The sequence below is a fragment of the Diaphorina citri genome, unplaced genomic scaffold, assembly GCF_000475195.1.
Source record: "Diaphorina citri unplaced genomic scaffold, Diaci psyllid genome assembly version 1.1 scaffold1220, whole genome shotgun sequence".
Lineage (NCBI taxonomy): Eukaryota > Metazoa > Arthropoda > Insecta > Hemiptera > Psyllidae > Diaphorina > Diaphorina citri.
This window is the reverse complement of record NW_007378649.1, coordinates 92,935-113,897: the sequence shown is the minus strand read 5'-3', so window position 1 is coordinate 113,897 and position 20,963 is coordinate 92,935. Positions and strand designations below refer to the sequence as shown.

The following is a 20,963-nucleotide window of genomic DNA, read 5'->3' as shown; positions in this document are numbered from 1 at the left end:
TAAGTCTAAATTAAGATTCTAAATTTTCAAGACAAATGGAAAAACGGAAGAGGGGAAGCCATTTGGCGAAAATATAAAAATGAATAAATTAATCATTTAAAAAACATACATAGATTCTTAAGGGCTTATTATAAGTAAATATTCATAATTAAAAAACTACCTACACAGGTACCTACCTAATAACTAATAAGTGATGGGTACTTAAGTTACCTGCGGCGACTTAATACTTAATGAACTGCTCACTTAACCCAATGATTTTTTTTTTTTTACTTCCATGATCAAATAACTAGACATTAAGGCCTACGGATAATAATATGACTATTTGACTATCATATGGCTAGGTAATATTACAAGACTATAATATGGCTAATGGTATACGTAAGTCCTTTGGCCAATAGCCGTGTCTAATGTCTTACGTCCGGTAGGGAGTCTTACGTCCGCCTTACTTTACTAGTAGGTATTTACTGCGTTAAATACATAAATATATACATAGTTAAATACATGGGTGCAAAATAGACATAGAAGTAAGGTAGATATTTTAATGAATACACACTCATCGCTTGAACGTCGAACGAAGCAAGGTCCAAAATCCAAACCAAGGTAGAAACACACACACGTCACGTGAACTTATGGGGAGTCAGAAAGATGTGGTTCAAAGTTCTCCCATAATATAGTAGATGATTTTGTTCACGATAGCTGCACTGCCCTCACGTGACGTGACGTGACGTGACGTGAGGGCAGCGTGTTTCTACTTCTTTGACGAAAACAGACGATGAGACATTGAGACACTTTGGTAACTCTCCTGTTACGTGATTCCAGTCTAGACAAACAACACATTAAAATATGCATTTATGCATGTATAGTATATACCTCTATGCACGTATAGTAAGAAAACACGTAAGTATACCTATGGGTTTCTAATCAAACTCATAACTTATAATATAAGTATTCATGTACATAATTATGCATTGTATAAAATTTGTGTGTTACAAAATGATTATCAGTTATTACAATGATGCTGAGAAGGGGGATTGGGGCCTGATTTCAGGAGGGTTTTGCCCAGAACTCGTTGATTCGTATAAGCTTAACCCAACCTTTAGGGCTGTTTGCCCCTAACCTAAGCCTCAGCGTAGGCTTTTTGTGTACAAACACGAACAGACACAGTCTTATCGTCCCGAAATCGAAGAGAGAAGAAAGACAGAATAGGAGAAAGCCAGCCGTTCCGAGAACGACCATTATCAGTTCGGAATAAAATCCGCCCCGGGCGGAAATCCAACCCGCGGCCTATCGCTTACAAGGCAGACGCGCTACCAAGCAAGCTAACTAGGCTGGCAATTATCTGATGTGTATATGGAAATGATATTGTTTGGATATAATGTGTTAAAATTGAAGTGACAGAATATGATAATTTTACGCTAAACATTAACATTGTGTGTATATGGAAATGATATTGTTTGGATATAATGTGTTAAAATTGAAGTGACAGAATATGATAATTTTACGCTAAACATTGTACGAGTCCATATCATAACTAGAAAAACAAAGATTTCGCAAAATAATAAGAAAAATAAACGGAGCAGAAAAGTACGATGTGCACAGTTCGAAAGCTGAACTCGGAATCGTCAAGGAGTTTAACTCCGAAGGAAAACTCAAACCAAACTCGTATTTAGTGCAGTCATTTGGTAGGATTGTATGGAATACTTTAATAGCGAAAGGGGCCGAGATGAAACCAATGTTACTCGTAACTCGTAAACTATTTTTATTAATAATAATAAAAAATAAATAAATAAAACTATTTAGTAAAACGAAAATAAAGCAAAAAACTAGCTTTTCAATGTCTCCTTTTTTCCACAGGTCCCGACATTCCCGGATTTCTCCTGCAACCATTTCGCAAACCAAAGAGGATTCGTACTGCGTTTAGTCCGAGTCAACTGTTGAAGCTGGAGCACGCATTCGAGAAGAATCATTATGTGGTCGGAGCGGAAAGGAAGCAACTGGCGCAGTCACTGAGTTTGACGGAAACACAGGTAAGAACTCAATTCATCTTATTAGTATTATTATTTTCTCATTTCTAAACTATTCTAGGTATTTTTTTTTTTTTAATTTTTTCTATTCTATTTTTCTAAATTTTAAACTTTTTCTATTCTATTTTTCACATTTCTAAACTTTTTCTATTCTATTTTTCATATTTCTAAACTTTTTCTATTCTATTCTTCATATTTCTAAACTTTTTCTATTCTATTTTGCTTATTTCTATACTTTTTCTCTTCTATTCTATTCCAAGTTTTAGTAAACTTTGCATAGGTATTGGGTCTCTTTTAATTTCCAATGGATTGCTGCCATTTTAGATGGTTTGGGCCGTACTAATCGAATCGATTCTGTCTTTCTGTCGTTTTCCTTTTAAGTTAAGTACATCTAAGTTTAGGTAGTGCTTTTTTCTGTAGTTTAAGTTAAGTACAACTAAGTTTATAGGTAGGTAGTGCTTTATTTATTTAAGTAGATTTTGGACTGTCGATCCAGGACAGGAGTCTTCATATCAAGAGCACGTTTATAATTTAGATAACAGAAAGAATGGCACAATTAGGTAGTAGTAGTAATTGTAGCAACATTTTTTCTATTCTATTTTGCTTATTTCTATACTTTTTCTCTTCTATTCTATTCCAAGTTTTAGTAAACTTTGCATAGGTATTGGTCTCTTTTGATTTCCAATGGATTGCTACCATTTTAGATGGTTTGGGTCGTACTCGTACTAATCGAATCGATTCTGTCTTTCTGTCGTTTTCCTTTTAAGTTAAGTACAACTAAGTTTAGGTAGGTAGTGCTTTATTTATTTAAGTAGATTTTGGACTGTCGAAGTGTCGACCCAGGACAGGAGTCTTCATATCAAGAGCACTTATAATTTAACATAAAGAATGGCACAATTAGTAGTAGTAATTGTAGCAGTATTAATTCTCTCATGTCATTGTTACTGAAATTATATCAATGAATAGTTGTATTATAACAATTATAACAAATGAATATCTTATTTATTTATTATTATTATTTTTTTTTTTTTCACTTTCGTGGCTTCTGAATAATTACTATTATCTGGTTAATATCTTGGGTCTAATACTTTTTTTTGGTCTTGATTGTAGGGTAGAGTAAATTTGGTGATTTCCTATTTGGAAAAGCGAAAGCAATTAGTACGACTGTTGTTCAAATATTTCAAAAGTTAGTACCTACATATGGAGGTCTTATTTTGGTAGGTTTGAGAGACCCTACTGGTAGACTCATCTCATTACGAGGTTCCTTTTGCAGACCTTAGCTGTGGATTCTGATTATGTTTTGTCACCATTAATATCTTCCATCTTTTCAATCAGGAAGAATATCAACTAGAAGAAACAGGATTTACAAGCAGAAATACAGTAGCAACAGCAAAAAAATAACAGGAGAAATGACGAGTGTTGTATCTGTCGCATTAGAAACACATGATGTGAACAGAGTAGGAATTGAATTTGTTGACTTTAAATCGGTCCGCGGGGTCAGTGCAGAAGAGGTGACATTCATATTCAAAGTAATTTTATTGCTTGAACGCCAATATTCTCTCAGGTTTTTCCTTCTCACTAGGCACATCCTTTGAGGTTTTAACAGTACAAATTAAATTGATCCCAAGGGCAAGGAAAACCTAGAGGGATTTTTTGTGAATACAAAAAAGCTTTTATATTCGGTTATTTTGGGATGTTTTGCAAAGTAAAATTGAAAGATGATATTGTGATCCACTTAATGCTGTGATATCTATTTTGGAAACGCTGAGTCTACATTGTAGACTGATCGTTTTATTAAATCTGTTAAGTCAGGATAAGAGATACCTAATGTAACCGTGCATACCTACATTGCACGTTCGTCTCGAGCATTTTTGAACATATTTCAAGGTGAAATTGGCACATCCACCAACTAGGTATTAAACGCATTAAATTTTTTATTGTTAACAACTTTTTCGCCAATTTTTACTATTATTTCCTTATGATCAAATAACTAGACATTAAGGCCTACGGATAATAATATGACTATTTGACTATCATATGGCTAATATTACAAGACTATAATATGACTAATGGTATACGTAAGTCCTTTGGCCAATAGCCGTGCCTAATGTCTTACGTCCGGTAGGGAGTCTTACGTCCGCCTTACTTTACTAGTAGGTATTTACTGTATTAAATACATAAATATATACATACATAGTTAAATACATGGGTGCAAAATAGACATAGAAGTAAGGTAGATATTTTAATGAATACACACTCATCGCTTGAACGTCGAACGAAGCAAGGTCCCAAATCCAAACCAAGGTAGAAACACACACACGCCACGTGAGCTCATTGGGAGTCAGAAAGATGTGGTTCAAAGTTCTCCCATAATATAGTAGATGATTTTGTTCACGATAGCCGCACTGCCCTCACGTGACGTACATAGACGTAAGGTATAGGTTTTTTAATGAATATTTACATCAATACACACTCTTTGAACGTACGTCGAACGAAGCAAGGTCCAAAATCCAAACCAAGGTAGAAACACACTACCCTCACGTCACGTGAGCTCATGGGGAGTCAGAAAGATGTGATTCAAAGTTTTCCCATAATATAGAATATAGTAGATGATTTTGTTCACGATAGCTGCACTGCCCTCACGTGACGTGACGTGAGGGCAGTGTGTTTCTACTTCTTTGACGAAAACAGACGATGAGACATTGAGACACTTTGGTAACTCTCCTGTTACGTGATTCCAGTCTAGACAAACAACACATTAAAATATGCATTTATGCATGTATAGTATATGCCTCTATGCACGTATAGTAAGAAAACACATTAGTATACCTATGGGTTTCTAATCAAACTCTTATAACTTATAACTTATAATATAAGTATTCATGTACATAATTATGCATTGTATAAAATTTGTGTGTTACAAAATGATTATCAGTTATTACAATGATGCTGAGAATGGGGATTGGGGCCTGATTTCAGGAGGGTTTTGCCCAGAACTCGTTGATTCGTATAAGCTTAACCCGACCTTTAGGGCTGTTTGCCCCTACACCTAAGCCTCAGCGTAGGCTTTTTGTGTACAAACACGAACAGACACAGTCTTATCGTCCCGAAATCGAAGAGAGAAGAAAGACAGAATAGGAGAAAGCCAGCCGTTCCGAGAACGAACATTATCAGTTCGGAATAAAATCCGCCTCGAGCGGAAATCCAACCCGCGGCCTATCGCTTACAAGGCAGACGCGCTACCCAGCAAGCTAACTAGGCTGGCAACGCGTGGCATTGACGCAATGAAAATTCCCTTGTTTGGTCTTAGCCTCGTGAGGACGATTTGATTAGCAGGTAGTTTGAATTTCAGCGAAAAATGCAAAGTGGCAACACCTCGAATTATTAATATTATTATTAGTAGGTACGTAGGTAGTGCTGACGAGATGAAAAAATAGTAGAAAGAGCTAAAGAAGAATAAGTAGGTAATATTATGTAGAAGAATTCATAAATGTTCAATATTTTTTTCACAATAATTGAGGTGTGAAAAAATAGTAGAAAGAAGAACATTTTTTTAATAGAAGAATTCTTAAAATGTTCAATATTTTTTCGCAATAATTTTGCCGATTCTTAAAACATAATATAAGTATTCATGTACATAATTATGCATTGTATAAAATTTGTGTGTTACAAAATGATTATCAGTTATTACAATGATGCTGAGAAGGGGGATTGGGGCCTGATTTCAGGAGGGTTTTGCCCAGAACTCGTTGATTCGTATAAGCTTAACCCAACCTTTAGGGCTGTTTGCCCCTAACCTAAGCCTCAGCGTAGGCTTTTTGTGTACAAACACGAACAGACACAGTCTTATCGTCCCGAAATCGAAGAGAGAAGAAAGACAGAATAGGAGAAAGCCAGCCGTTCCGAGAACGAACATTATCAGTTCGGAATAAAATCCTCCCGAAATCGAAGAGAGAAGAAAGACAGAATAGGAGAAAGCCAGCCGTTCCGAGAACGAACATTATCAGTTCGGAATAAAATCCGCCCCGGGCGGAAATCCAACCCGCGGCCTATCGCTTACAAGGCAGACGCGCTACCAAGCAACTAACTAGGCTGGCAACGGGTGGCATTGACGCAATGAAAATTCCCTTGTTTGGTCTTAGCCTCGTGAGGACGATTTGATTAGCAGGTAGTTTGAATTTCATCGAGAAATGCAAAGTGGCAACACCTCGAATTATTAATATTATTATTAGTACGTAGGTAGTGTTGACGAGATGAAAAAATAGTAGAAAGAGCTAAAGAAGAATAAGTAGGTAATATGTAGAATTTATAAATGTTCAATATTTTTTTCACAATAATTGAGGTGTGAAAAAATATTAGAAAGAAGAACATTTAATAGAAGAATTCTTAAAATGCTGTCTTCCTTCTCTCTTCGATTTCGGGACGATAAGACCATAGCAGTTACAGTTCCCTCTGTCAAACCTCTTTTTTTTTTAAAAAAAGAAAAAAGTGCTTGATAGAAAGATGGTAGGTAGGTAGGTAGGTACTGATACAGTCCGTGGTAGTCGTTTTATATTAGGGTCTACTGTAGATTAGACAGACCTTTAGACCTTATAGCCTGTACGTTAATTTCGTGTCAAGATGACCCAGTATGTGAAAGTTGAACCTTTCTACATTTTCTACTAGTATGTACTTTGTTATTTTAACTCCTGGGAGAGGGAGGGAGAGGAAGAGAGAGGGCAGGGTTGTTATTTTAGGGCAAAGGGTGTGAGACAGAGGAGGGGAATGTTATTGCAAGGAGAGAGAGAGACGTTCCTATGTTATCATGATATGAAATGAATAGGGCAAACACAATTATGTTGTTTATTAAGTTAGATGGAAACTAACCCAATACAACAACGAGCAACTGTTACACAGCTGGAAAAAACTTGTGCGCCGTCAAAGGACGTTAGTTTTGCACGCGAAAAGCAACTTTTGAAACTATAGCAAGATCGAATTGGTCTTTATTAGAGCTAAGATTCTTTAGATGCATTGCCGTTTTTGCTCGTATTTCTTTCAAGAGCTGAGAGGAGCTGCTCAATTGCCCTCACAAGGTTGAGTGCACCCCGAAATAATTGGGGTACCCAGTTGTTCAGCCATCCAGGAAATTATTAGCTTCAAAGATGATTCCCTCCTTTAAGGCTTCGTTGACGACGCGCCTCCCTTTGAACCGCTAATTTTAGCCATTTATCCTTTAGTGTCATCTTCTTGTATCCTATTTAGATTTGAACCCAATAAACAAAATCCGAAATAACTGCCTCAAATAATTGTCCCAAAATAATTGCCCCAAATTCTTTTCTCATAATCTCATTGATACAATCACACTAGTAGGCAAATGGGATTTTTCATATTTCTAAACTTTTTCTATTCTATTTTTCATATTTCTAAACTTTTTCTAAGTATTCTATTTTTCATATTTCTAAACTTTTTCTATTCTATTTTGCTTATTTCTATACTTTTTCTCTTCTATTCTATTCCAAGTTTTAGTAAACTTTGCATAGGTATTGGTCTCTCTCTTTTAATTTCCAATGGATTGCTACCATTTTAGATGGTTTGGGCCGTACTAATCGAATTGATTCTGTCTTTCTGTCGTTTTCCTTTTAAGTTAAGTACATCTAAGTTTAGGTAGTGGTTTTTTCTGTAGTTTAAGTTATGTACAACTAAGTTTAGTTAGGTAGTGCTTTATTTATTTAAGTAGATTTTGGACTGTCGAAGTGTAGACCCAGGACAGGACTCTTCATATCAAGAGCACGTTTATAATTTAACAGAAAGAATGGCACAATTAGTAGTAGTAATTGGTAGCAGCATTGATTCTCTCATGTCATTGTTCCTGAAATTATAACAATGAATAGTTGAATAGTTCATCTCCAAAGGGGATTTAGCTAGAAAAGTCAAACGTGAAAATCCAAGTATTCTGCCATGATTAATCGACGTAAATGAGACCCCTCCCCAGCGGAGTTGCCATTGTTCTCAATCCTGTTTTTCGCTCCCCATTTTTTAAAAATCATACGCGCATTTTCGCTTTCAATAATTGAGAGTAACAAACACAATACACAATGTAAATGGGAGAAAATTAGGGTGACGAAAATTATTAGAGGCAATAAAAAAATGTATCCAATAAATTAAAACTGGAAAGCGGAAAAAGCAACAAGGGTGGACTGGAAATTTTGGCGAGTCACTGAAAGGCTGAAGTTGTTGGTCGATGGAAGAAATCAGTGAGAACTGATGTTAAGTAATGCCAACCTTGGTTCTCTTCTGGCTGGGTGACTCACCTTTGTGAAGTACCTATTAGTATTAGGAATAGATCATTATTCAGGGTAGTTTTTTATGTTTATCTTTAGGTACTACTGTTATCAATGTGTTTATAAAATAAAAATGTATCTAATAAATTAAAACTGGAAAGCGGAAAAAGCAACAAGGGTGGACTGGAAATTTTGGCGAGTCACTGCAGAAAGGCTGAAGTTGTTGGTCGATGGAAGAAATCAGTGAGAACTGATGTTAAGTAATGTCAACCTTGGTTCTCTTCTGGCTGGGTGACTCACCTTTGTGAAGTACCTATTAGGAATAGATCATCATTCAGGGTAGTTTTTTTATTTTTATCTTTAGGTACTACTGTTATCAATGTGTTTATAAATACCTGTCTGTCGAATTAAAGCAACTAAGCAACATTATCGACTTCACGAAAGTCACAATCAGGCTTTTATGTCACCTCGCCTTTTTGGCCTGAAATTTCAAACCAGCTTCTCAATTGTCCTCATGAGGCTGATTGCACCCCGAAAAGGCCATCAACACATGAATATTAGAATACCTCTGTTTATACTGCCCAAATATAGTGTTATGTTAAAGTACAAACTTTTCTGAGCCATCCTGTAAGGAAAATCATAACAAAAATGGCGCATTAAGAGTTTTTCTGGAACAAAACCATTTCATCACGAGGGATTTATTCAGCAGGGACATTTTATAATTGAGTTATATGAAGTGGAAGACTATTATTATTGTTACATTATTCCCCACCCTTATTATCATTACTACCCCCTCTATCCCGACGTTAAAATTTCGCCCCTCTTTAAACGGAGATAAAACCGATCGGTTATGAGAGTCCCGAGAGTATTTTGTAACAATTTCATCAAACTTTGAACAAAGTTAACGATATAATTTCGGTATTAATTTGTAACAAATTTCCCCAACTTCTTATCCCGAAGAATACATTGTTGGGGAAGAATATTTGACTTTTAGGTACATATACCTACCTATCAGAAAAGCTTTGTGCCATCTCTGAAAGGTGCTTGATCGGTTATGAGAGTCCCGAGAGTATTTTGTAACAATTTCATCAAACTTTGAACAAAGTTAACGATATAATTTCGTTATTAATTTGTAACAAATTTCCCCAACTTCTTATCCCGAAGAATACGTGGTTGGGGAAGAATATTTGACTTTTAGGTACATATACCTAATACCTACCTATCAGAAAAGCTTTCCTTTGTGCCATCTCTGAAAGGTGCTTGATAGAAAGATGGTAGGTAGGTAGGTACTGATGCAGTCGGTGGTAGTCGTTTTATATTAGGGTCAACTGTAGATTAGACAGACCTTTAGACCTTCTGGCCTGTACGTTAATTTCGTGTCAAGATGACCCAGTATTTGAAAGTTAAACATCTCTACATTTTCTACTAGTATGTAGATACTTTGTTATTTTAACTCCTGGGAGAGGGAGGGAGAGAAAGAGAGAGAGAGAGGGCAGGGTTGTTATTTTAGGGCAAAGGGTGTGAGACAGAGGAGGGGAATGTTATTGCAAGGAGAGAGAGAGACGTTCCTATGTTATCATGATATGAAATGAATAGGGCAAACACAATTATGTTGTTTATTAAGTTAGATGGAAACTAACCCAATACAACAACGAGCAACTGTTACACAGCTGGAAAAACCTTGTTCACCGTCAAAGGACGTTAGTTTCGCACGCGAAAAGCAACTTTTGAAACTATATCAAGATCGAATTGGTCTTTATTAGAGCTACTAAGATTCTTTAGATGCATTGCCGTTTTTGCTCTTATTTCGTTCAAGTGCTGAGGAGCTGCTCCTTAATTGCCCTTGTGAGGTTGAGTGCACCCTGAAATAATCGAGGTATTTCCTGGAAAATATTAGCCTCGAAGATGATTCTCTCCTTTAAGACTCCCTTCAAGACGCACCGTGCCGTTTGAAAGATTTTAATTTTTGAAGATGATTTTGAGGAACCGTTAACCAGTTAGTTCTAGAGTGTCATAAAGCCACTAATATTAGCCATTTAGGTATTCTTTTAATATCATCTTCTTGTATCCTATTTAGATTTGAACCCAATAAACAAAATCCAATAAACAAAATCCGAAATAACTGCCTCAAATAATTGTCCCAAAACAATCCTATTTAGATTTGAACCCAATAAACAAAATCCGAAATAACTGCCTCAAATAATTGTCCCAAAATAATTGCCCCAAATTCTTTTCTCATAATCCCATTGATAAAATCACACAAGTAGGCAAATGGCCCAGTATCTCATTTGTAACATCATCATTATGTTCTATCCGATTAGAAAATTGCAAAATGAAAAGCGGCGTGCTCTCTAAATCAACGGCAAATAAAAGCCTACCCCTTCCCGTGCTTTTATTACTGGGGGGAATGCCTCCCTTCTGCCTGCTGCTTGTTTGTGTTCAGCCATTTGCTATCATTTCGTTCAGAACATCCCTAATTGTTCAGGGTGGGAAGATTTGATCAGGGTTTTATGTTGCCCTACTTAAATCGTTTAACGAGCGCTTTTCAGAACTGGTCGAAAGGCTCAGACCGTTCCCAATTGATGACTCACTGATATGGGTTTTACCAACTTACTTTTTAGCCCCTAACAGCCTCTTGAAAAAAAGCCTAAAAAGTTGTCAAAAAAAGAAGAAGAGGAAATAAAAATAGGTAGGTACAACTTTCCATGTAAAATCTAACGTTGTTGTTTCAAAACAAAAGATTCCTTGATTCCTTCCTAAAGATTTCTAGAGAAAAAGATACAGAAAACCATACAATGGGCCCCTGGAATCCCTAGATTAAAAAGACCTATCTGAGATAAATACGTTGTTTGAGTAAAGTTGTTTCACCGAATCGCCCAAGACTGTTTGGTCCTTTAGGGGCTGGATTTGCTTTTTCAAAGTTTGGTCCTTTAGTGGCCGGGTAATCCTGGTCCTTTAGTTGCAACATTTACTTCTTCAAGTTTAGTGCTAATTTCAAGTTGAAAGTTTTTGAAACTCCTTTACTTATTCTCATCCATATTTTTAAATGTTTTATTATAATACTAAAATATATATACAAGTAGAATCCATAAACTTACTAGGGAAAACGAATTTGGGTATTTTCTAATTTCCCAATCGAAACAATTTTTCAGTTCTATTGCATTTTATTCCACTCACAATTTCGTCTATAGCTGCTAATTTAATGTGATTTCCTCTGAATACCCAAAAGCGGTAGAATTTTGGGAATGCTTTTGATACATAATACAGAATCGTACAGCATCCAAAGTTGGTTTTCAGCCATTTGCTATCATTTCGTTCAGAACATCCCTAATTGTTCAGGGTGGGAAGATTTGATCAGGGTTTTATGTTGCCCTACCTAAATCGTTTAACGAGCGCTTTTTAGAACTGGTCGAAAGGCTCAGACCGTTCCCAATTGATGACTCACTGAGATGGGTTTTACCAACTTACTTTTTAGCCCCATCAGCCTCTTGAAAAGAAGCCTAAAAAGTTGTTAAAAGAAGAAGAAGAAAAGAAAAAATAGGTAGGTACAACTTCCCATGTAAAATCTAACGTTGTTGTTTCAAAACAAAAGATTCCTTGATGCCTTCCTGAAGAGTTTCTAGAGAAAAAGATACAGAAAATCATACAATGAGCCCCTGGAATCCCTAGATTAAGAGTTTAAAATTTCAAGCAGGATGAGTGAAGTTAATCGACGAGAGAAATTTTCAAGCCGAGATGAACAGAACTTTAAAACAACAATGAAATTCGGTCATCATTTTTGGCGAAAAAACATTATCTCCGTATTTATATCTAGTATGTAAATATTGTTTGTTATTTGGACCATTAATTTGAATTGTAAATTAATTTCAGTGTAATGGATTTATTTATTTTATTTTCCAATAATAGGTACTGTGTATTTTGTAATGGAAATAATGCGCTCATTGTTATTGGGAATGTTTTGTTTACACGCTTCTGGATATGTGTGGTGGTTCGTAATTGAATAATATCACGAAATTTTCGGGATAAAATAGGTATAAAATTTAGAACTTGTTTTTTTATGTTAGAACGTAATAACGGCTTAACAAAATGGATTAACGATTATATACGTACATATAATATAGGTATATCTAATATAGGTATATCTAATATACGAGTATTAGGTTATTAGATGATTTATTTCTTCACAGACTTGAAGCTATATCATAAGCTTTCGTCACTATTGGCCCCGAAAGTACAAGTTAAAGGTATTTTCACTTATTTTTTGCTGATTTCAATGAGTCAAATCCGATGAGTTCGAAGTTGATATTGATACCCATTTATCAATGTTCCTAATTGATCACATTAAGCTATAGGATTATGTAGGACTACCTACTTGGGGAGGTGACCAAGAGATGTTTTTTTTTCTTCTTCTTCTTCTTCTTCTTCTTCTTCTTCTTCTTCTTTTTTTGCTGATTGATATTCAAATAGCCTGCCTCATTCATTTCTCATTTTACGCATTCGAAACACTTCTTCGCAGCACTTTCCATGATCTCTTGTCTACTTTGGTCATCTATGTGTCCCTTATTACATTAACTTGATCTCCATTGTACCTAGCAGATATAAAATTTAGAACTTGTTTTTTTTTATGTTAGAACGTAATAACGGCTTAACAAAATGGATTAACGATTATATACGTACATATTATATAGGTATCTAATATACGAGTGTTAGGTTATTAGATGATTTATTTCTTCACAGACTTGAAGCTATATCGTAAGCTTTCGTCACTATTGGCCCCGAAAGTACAAGCTATAGGTATTTTCACTTATTTTTTGCTGATTTCATTGAGTCAAATCTGATGAGTTCGATGTTGATACCCATTTGTCAATGTTCCTATTGATCACATTAAGCTGTAGGATTATAGGACTACTTAGGGAGGTGACTAAGAGATATTTTTTTCTTATTTTTTTGCTGATTGATATTCAAATAGCCTGCCTCATCATATCGTAAGCTTTCGTCACTATTGGCCCCGAAAGTACAAGCTATAGGTATTTTCACTTATTTTTTGCTGATTTCATTGAGTCAAATCCGAAGTTGATAAATTGATACCCATTTATCAATGGTCCTATTGATCACATTAAGCTATAGGATTATAGGACTACTTGGGGAGGTGACTAAGAGATATATTTTTTTTTCTTCTATTTTTGCTGATTGATATTTAAATAGCCTGCCTCATCCATTTCTCATTTTACGCATTCAAAACACTTCTTCGCAGCACTTTCCATGATCTCTTGTCTACTTTGGTCATCTATGTGTCCCTTATTACATTAACTTGATCTCCGTTGTACCTATCCTTCTTGGGGACATCTCCTGCATCCAAAGCGATCCCAAAGCTGTTCAGGTATTCATTTATTCCAATCAAAAAACTAGATCTCTCGAGAGAACTCCACGTTGCCCTGTTAGGTTGACTGTTAGTGTGAGACCAATTATCCTGGACTCTAACAAATTCAGCGATGTTCTAGCGGGCAACTTCCATAGGACAGAATCAGATAAAAATTAGCCTCATACAAACTCAAATCTGACACGACGGAAGCTGATTGACAAGAAATAGACAGACAGGGGTCCTCAAACATCAGTTATGTTGGATTTCACCAATATTTAGAACGGCTGGCTTTCTCCTATCCTGTCTTCCTTCTCTCTTCGATTTCGGGACGATAAGACCATAGCAGTTACAGATCCCTCTGTCAAATCTCTTTAAAAAAAACCTCTTAAAAAAAATGTGCTTGATAGAAAGATGGTAGGTAGGTAGGTACTGATACTGATACAGTCGGTGGTAGTCGTTTTATATTAGGGTCAACTGTAGATTAGACAGACCTTTAGACCTTCTGGCCTGTAATACGTTAATTTCGTGTCAAGATGACCCAGTATGTGATAGTTAAACATCTCTACATTTTCTACTAGTATGTACTTTGTTATTTTAACTCCTGGGAGAGGGAGGGAGAGAAAGAGAGAGGGCAGGGTTGTTATTTTAGGGCAAAGGGTGTGAGACAGAGGAGGGGAATGTTATTGCAAGGAGAGAGAGAGACGTTCCTATGTTATCATGATATGAAATGAATAGGGCAAACACAATTATGTTGTTTATTAAGTTAGATGGAAACTAACCCAATACAACAACGAGCAACTGTTACACAGCTGGAAAAACCTTGTGCACCGTCAAAGGACGTTAGTTTCACACGCGAAAAGCAACTTTTGAAACTATATAGCAAGATCGAATTGGTCTTTATTAGAGCTAAGATTCTTTAGATGCATTGCCGTTTTTGCTCGTATTTCTTTCAAGAGCTGAGAGGAGCTGCTCAATTGCCCTCACAAGGTTGAGTGCACCCCGAAATAATCGGGGTACCCAGTTGTTCAGCCATCTAGGAAATTATTAGCTTCAAAGATGATTCCCTCCTTTAAGGCTTCGTTGACGACGCGCCTCCCTTTGAACCGCTAATTTTAGCCATTTATCCTTTAGTGTCATCTTCTTGTATCCTATTTAGATTTGAACCCAATAAACAAAATCCGAAATAACTGCCTCAAATAATTGTCCCAAAATAATTGCCCCAAATTCTTTTCTCATAATCTCATTGATACAATCACACTAGTAGGCAAATGGGCCAGTACCTCGTTTGTAACATCATCATTATGTTCTATCCGATTAGAAAATTGCAAAATGAAAAGCGGCGTGCTCTCTAAATCAACGGCAAATAAAATTCAAAAGCCTACCCCTTCCCGTGCTTTTATTACTGGGAAATGCCTCCCTTCTGCCTGCTGCTTGTTTGTGTTCAGCCATTTGCTATCATTTCGTTCAGAACATCCCTAATTGTTCAGGGTGGGAAGATTTGATCAGGGTTTTATGTTGCCCTACCTAAACAGTTTAATGAGCCCTTTTCAGAACTGGCCGAAAGGCTAAGACCGTTCCCAATAGATGACTCACTGTGGGTTTAATCATCCTACATTTTAGCCCCCAACAGACTCTTAGCTAGCCTTATTAAGCCTATGGGTAAGAATCAAACAGAATCCCTACATTAAACGAAAGGCTCAGACCGTTCCCAATTGATGACTCACTGATATGGGTTTTACCAACTTACTTTTTAGCCCCTAACAGCCTCTTGAAAAAAGCCCAAAAAGTTGTTAAAAGAAGAAGAAGAAGAAGAAGAAGAAGAAGAAGAAGAAGAAAAAAAATAGGTAGGTACAACATTCCATGTAAAATCTAACGTTGTTGTTTCAAAACAAAAGATTCCTTGATTCCTTCCTAAAGAGTTTCTAGAGAAAAAGATACAGAAAATCATACAATGGGTCCCTGGAATCCCTAGATTAAAAGTTTAAAATTTCAAGCAGGATGAGTGAAGTTTATCGACGAGAGAAATTTTCAAGCCGAGATGAACAGAACTTTAAAACAACAATGAAATCCGGTAATCATTTTTGGCGAAAAAACATTATCTCCGTATTTATATCTAGTACCTATGTAGATATTGTTTGTGATTTGGACCATTAATTTGAATTGTAAATTAATTTCAGTGTAATGGATTTATTTATTTTATTCTCCAATAATACTGTGTATTTTATAATGGAAATAATGCGCTCATTGTTATTGGGAATGTTTTGTTTACACGCTTCTGGATATGTGTGGTGGTTCGTAATTGAATAATATCACGAAATTTTCGGGATAAAACAGATATAAAATTTAGAACTTGTTTTTTTTTATGTTAGAACGTAATAACGGCTTAACAAAATGGATTAACGATTATATACGTACATATAATATAGGTATCTAATATACGAGTATTAGGTTATTAGATGATTTATTTCTTCACAGACTTGAAGATATATCGTAAGCTTTTGTCACTATTGGCCCCGAAAGTGCAAGCTATAGGTATTTTCACTTATTTTTTGCTGATTTCATTGAGTCAAATCCGATGAGTTCGAAGTTGATATTGATACCCATTTATCAATGTTCCTATTGATCACATTAAGCTATAGGATTATAGGACTACTTAGGGAGGTGACCAATGGTGTTAAGCATACTCAAATGCTTGTCACAAATATCGTTCCTCAAATTATTACACCTAGGTAAATTTCATGACTTGACTTGGACTTGAACCACCAACCTCCAGATCCAAAGTCTAACGTGTTAACCACTCTGCACCACTATTCAAAATACAGACGGAATGATCGCAGCAAAGACAAGGTGGTATAATATTCAAAACAAATCAACAAAACGATGCGTGGTATTCAAGACAAACTCGATCCATACAAACAACTAACAACATTCAAACAGAAAATGAGATTCGGAAACGACTCTGCTGGAAATGGATACAAAAACCATTCAAACAAATCGGACGGGAAAGAGGGGAAAAGGAAAATTGAATAATAAAAGATGGAGACAAGATAAGTAGAATAATAGAAAATTTGGAAGGAGAGAAAGAGGAAGCGTTGGAAAATTGTCGCAAACAAAAAAGGTCGGAAGAGAATTGTAAAAAGTTTGCGTGCGTGTTCCCCGGGTTTTAGGAGCAAATTGAAAAAAGAAGGGTAAAAGGGATTTTTTGTGAATACAAAAAAGCTTTTATATTCGGTTATTTTGGGATGTTTTGGAAAGTAAAATTGAAAGATGATATTGTGATCCACTTAATACTGTGATATCTATTTTGGAAACACTAGTCTAAATTGTAGACTGATCGTTTTATTAAATCTGCTATGTCAGGATAAGAGATATGTAACTCCCGTACCGTGCATACGTTGCACGTTCGTCTCGAGCATTTTTTAACATATTTCAAGGTGAAATTGTCACATCCACCAACTAGGTATTAAACGCATTAAATTTATTGTTAACAACTTTTTTAAATGGACCGAAGTTATGGGTCACCCTATAGTCGACATATGAACTCGTACGACGGGTGTAGTAGCGATGAAGAAGACATGGTCGATTGCGACTAAATTTTCGAGACAACTTATAGTTGAAATTTTTTTCGGTGTCTAAGGATGTACAGAAGGTAAAGGTTACCCTGTGGTAGCATTATTTATGAACTCGAATTCAAGGGGAGGACAGAAATTCTGGGACATCCTATAGTCAATATAATTTCGTATCTTGTGTGTTACTCCCAATGTTAATAGTGGTACAAGCACATCCACTAATACCTATCAAAAGCATAATATCACCTATTATGTGCAGTTGGCACATCCACTAATGTGAGAAAAAAAAGAAGAAGATTTTTTTGTACATTAATAACAAACTATCGTGTTTGAACAATATGAGTACCTATCTTGTTTAGATTTCCAATTTTTCCCATTTCAAAATGTCTAAATTGGGTAGGATTGGGTATAATCCACCTATACTTAGCTACTTTCTGTTTGAAATTTTGAATGCAAAAGTGTAGGTATAGTTCCTCCTAAATTTTCCTATGTAAACTTATAAATGTGTAGGTAGATTCTAAAAAATTATACAGAAATTAAATGTAAAAAATGTGCTGTTTTATAATGTAAAATGTTTTTGAAAAATAGTCATGTAATTGTGCTGTATTATAGTTCCACTTGTAAAATTGACTATCTTCTAGTAATACAGGGTGGTTCAAGGTTCAATATAACTTACAGACCATCCTGTATATTTATTTTGCCATATTAGCAAGTAATGTTTGCCGTTCTGATGTAACAACACTTAGGTAGAAAAAATAAAGATCGAAACGAGCTTTTAAAGGAGAGAGAGAATGAGAAAGAGTTTTAGGGGGTTTTTTTTATTTTTTTTTTTTTTTTTTTTTTTTTTTTTTTTTCATTTTGGTCATTTTTTTTCTGCCTGCTCTTCAGGCTCAAGTATTTGAGGCTGATACTTGATACGCTTTCAAAGTTTCAACAATGGTAGAAGAAAGAAAGACTTTTAAGCTTTTAACTATGTCCGTTAGATCAGTCTCTCTTTTGTTGTCACCCCTAAAACTTTTTTAAAATCTATTTTCAAAATTTTCACCCTTACAACTCTGATACTTTCATTAAATCCTCAAGTGGGTGTACTTAGCTATGACTTTTTGGATTGAATTCTTTTTAACTATGTCCGTTAGATCAGTCTCTCTTTTGTTGTCACCCCTAAAACTTTTTTAAAATCTATTTTCAAAATTTTCACCCTTACAAATCTAATACTTTCATTAAATCCTCAAGTAGGTGTACTTAGGAATGACTTTTTGGATTGACCTCTCAAACCTGTCAAAAAGTAATCGAAGCAATCAGCCTCGGAACTTTCTTCCTCAAAAAATTTATGGAGCAAGATGTTTGCTTCTAATTTCCATCGCTGCACCCGCAGAACTCGCAAAGATTTAAAAGCTCAGTCCATCAATGTTGGAACAGAAATGATAGGCAGGTTAGCCCAGAAGCAATCAGCCTCGGAACTTTCTTCCTCAAAAAATTTATGGAGCAAGATGTTTGCTTCCAATTTCCATCGCTGCACCCGCAGAACTTGCAAAGATTTAAAAGCTCAGTCCATCAATGTTGGAACAGAAATGATAGGCAGGTTAGCCCAAGGTATTTATTCGAGCAGGTTTTGTACATGCAAGAATAAATAAATACATTATTATTTCACTTTGGCATACGGTAATAATAAAGCGTGTACGCTAGGCTTTCTTTACATCTGTGAACATAGTTGCGAAAATGTACGGGGTGACTTCATGATAACTTTGATCTTTTTTTTTTAGAGAGATTTGATAATTGCTAATCGCTAATCGTCCCGAAATCGAAGAGAGAAGGAAGACAGGATAGGAGAAAGCCAGCCATTCCGAGAGCGAACCTTATCCCTTCGGAATAAAATCCGCTCCGGGCGTGAATCGAACCTGCGGCCTAGCGCTTACAAGGCAAACGCGCCACCAACCAAGCTAACTAGGGTGGCTCAAGAGATGGTTGAAGTTCAAAATAACAGAGTCACTTTGTTTGGTTTTTGCTTGGTATTATATTGACAATGAGTATAGTTCCATTATCAGATCCTTGGCCAATCCTTCCCTCAAGAATATCTTCAGCCAAACTCTTTCCCTGTATCACTCCGCTTCTATTTGAAACATGATAGGAACAAACACTTCACCACGTACATAGTATCTATGCATATTATAGCCGTTTTATATAAAAAAAAGCGTTTGTATTTCTGTAAAGAGAATAAAAATAGGAACAGCAAGAAGCAGAAGAAACATCAGATCAAGCAGAAACACGTTAATAGACTAAATTACATATTCACAAACAAATTACGCCGACCATTTGAAAACTGTTTACACACACACTTATTATGTAGAAACCAAAACAGAAATATAGAAAACACTAAATTTTATTAGTCAATATAGGCACCTAATTTTGGTATCTGTCTTGTGTTGTGTGTTACTCCCATTGTTAATGGTGGTACAAGCACATCCACCAATATCAAAAGCATATAATATCACCTATTATGTGCAGTTGGCACATCCACTAATGTGAGAAAAAAAAAGCAGATTATTTTGTCCATTAATACCAAACTATCGTGTTTGAACAATATGAGTACCTATCTTGTTTAGATTTCCAATTTTTCCCATTTCAAAATGTCTAAATTGGGTAGGATTGGGTATAATCCACCTATACTTAGCTACTTTCTGTTTGAAATTTTGAATGCAAAAGTGTATTGTATAGTTCCTCCTAAATTTTCCTATGTAAACTTATAAATGTGTAGGTAGATTCTAAAAAAAATATACAGAAATTAAATTTAATGTAAAAAATGTGCTGTTTTATAATGTAAAATGTTTTTGAAAAATAGTCATGTAATTGTGCTGTATAGTTCCACTTGTAAAATTGACTATCTTCTAGTAATACAGGGTGGTTCAAGGTTCAATGTAACTTGCAGACCATCCTGTATATTTATTTTGCCATATTAGCAAGTAATGTTTGACGTTCTGATGTAACAACACTTAGGTAGAAAAAATATAGATCGAAACGAGCTTTTAAAGGAGAGAGAGAAAGAGAGAGAGAGAAAGAGAGAGAATGTTTTGGGGAATTAAGTAAATAAAAAAATTGAGAATTAAATAAAAGGTAAAAAAAGAGATGAGAGAAAGAGAGATATTTCTATTTTAACTTTTAAAATAAAAATAATTCGGAATGAAATAAATTAAATTTGATATTTTGTCAAAATCGGTGATTTTCCCAACTTCAATCTTACCTTTTTATAACGCCACGAAATTGATCTGTTCCATTTTTCTGTTGTGAATGTTAAATTTTAAAAATAAGTAAAGCACAACTATTACTATTACTATGTTTCTACAACTTTTCCACGTTTTTTCTGGTTTCAGGTGAAAGTCTGGTTCCAAAATCGGCGGACGAAACACAAGCGGATGCAACAGGAAGAAGAGGCAAAAGTGCAACAGAACTCCTCGAGCAACAAGAACTCTCATCACGTGAACAAATGGAAACAGGAGACGCAAAACGGGAGTTCGAGTGAACATCATGACGAAATGGACCGAAGTTATGGGTCACCCTATAGTCGACATATGAACTCGTACGACGGGTGTAGTAGCGATGAAGAAGACATGGTCGATTGTGACTAAATTTTGACACAGCCTGTATCCGTAGGCGAAATCTTTCTGTGTCAAATTCATCGGTCAAAGAGTCAAAGTAAGAGAGAAGTTATGAGACTAAATTTTAAACTTTTATCTTTTTTTTTTTTTTTTTT

General features: G+C 35.5%; 1 protein-coding gene across 1 annotated transcript; it reads left to right on the top strand.

Annotated features, from left to right (window-relative positions):
- The first annotated feature begins 362 nt into the window (after nucleotides 1-362).
- On the top strand, nucleotides 363-20,918 carry LOC103514761 (homeobox protein EMX2-like). Its single transcript, XM_026827647.1, has 3 exons — nucleotides 363-378; nucleotides 1,828-2,027; nucleotides 20,584-20,918. The coding sequence occupies exons 1-3, from the start codon at nucleotides 363-365 to the stop codon at nucleotides 20,836-20,838; spliced, it is 471 nt and encodes a 156-aa protein (XP_026683448.1). The 3' UTR covers nucleotides 20,839-20,918.
- The last annotated feature ends 45 nt before the right edge of the window (nucleotides 20,919-20,963 follow it).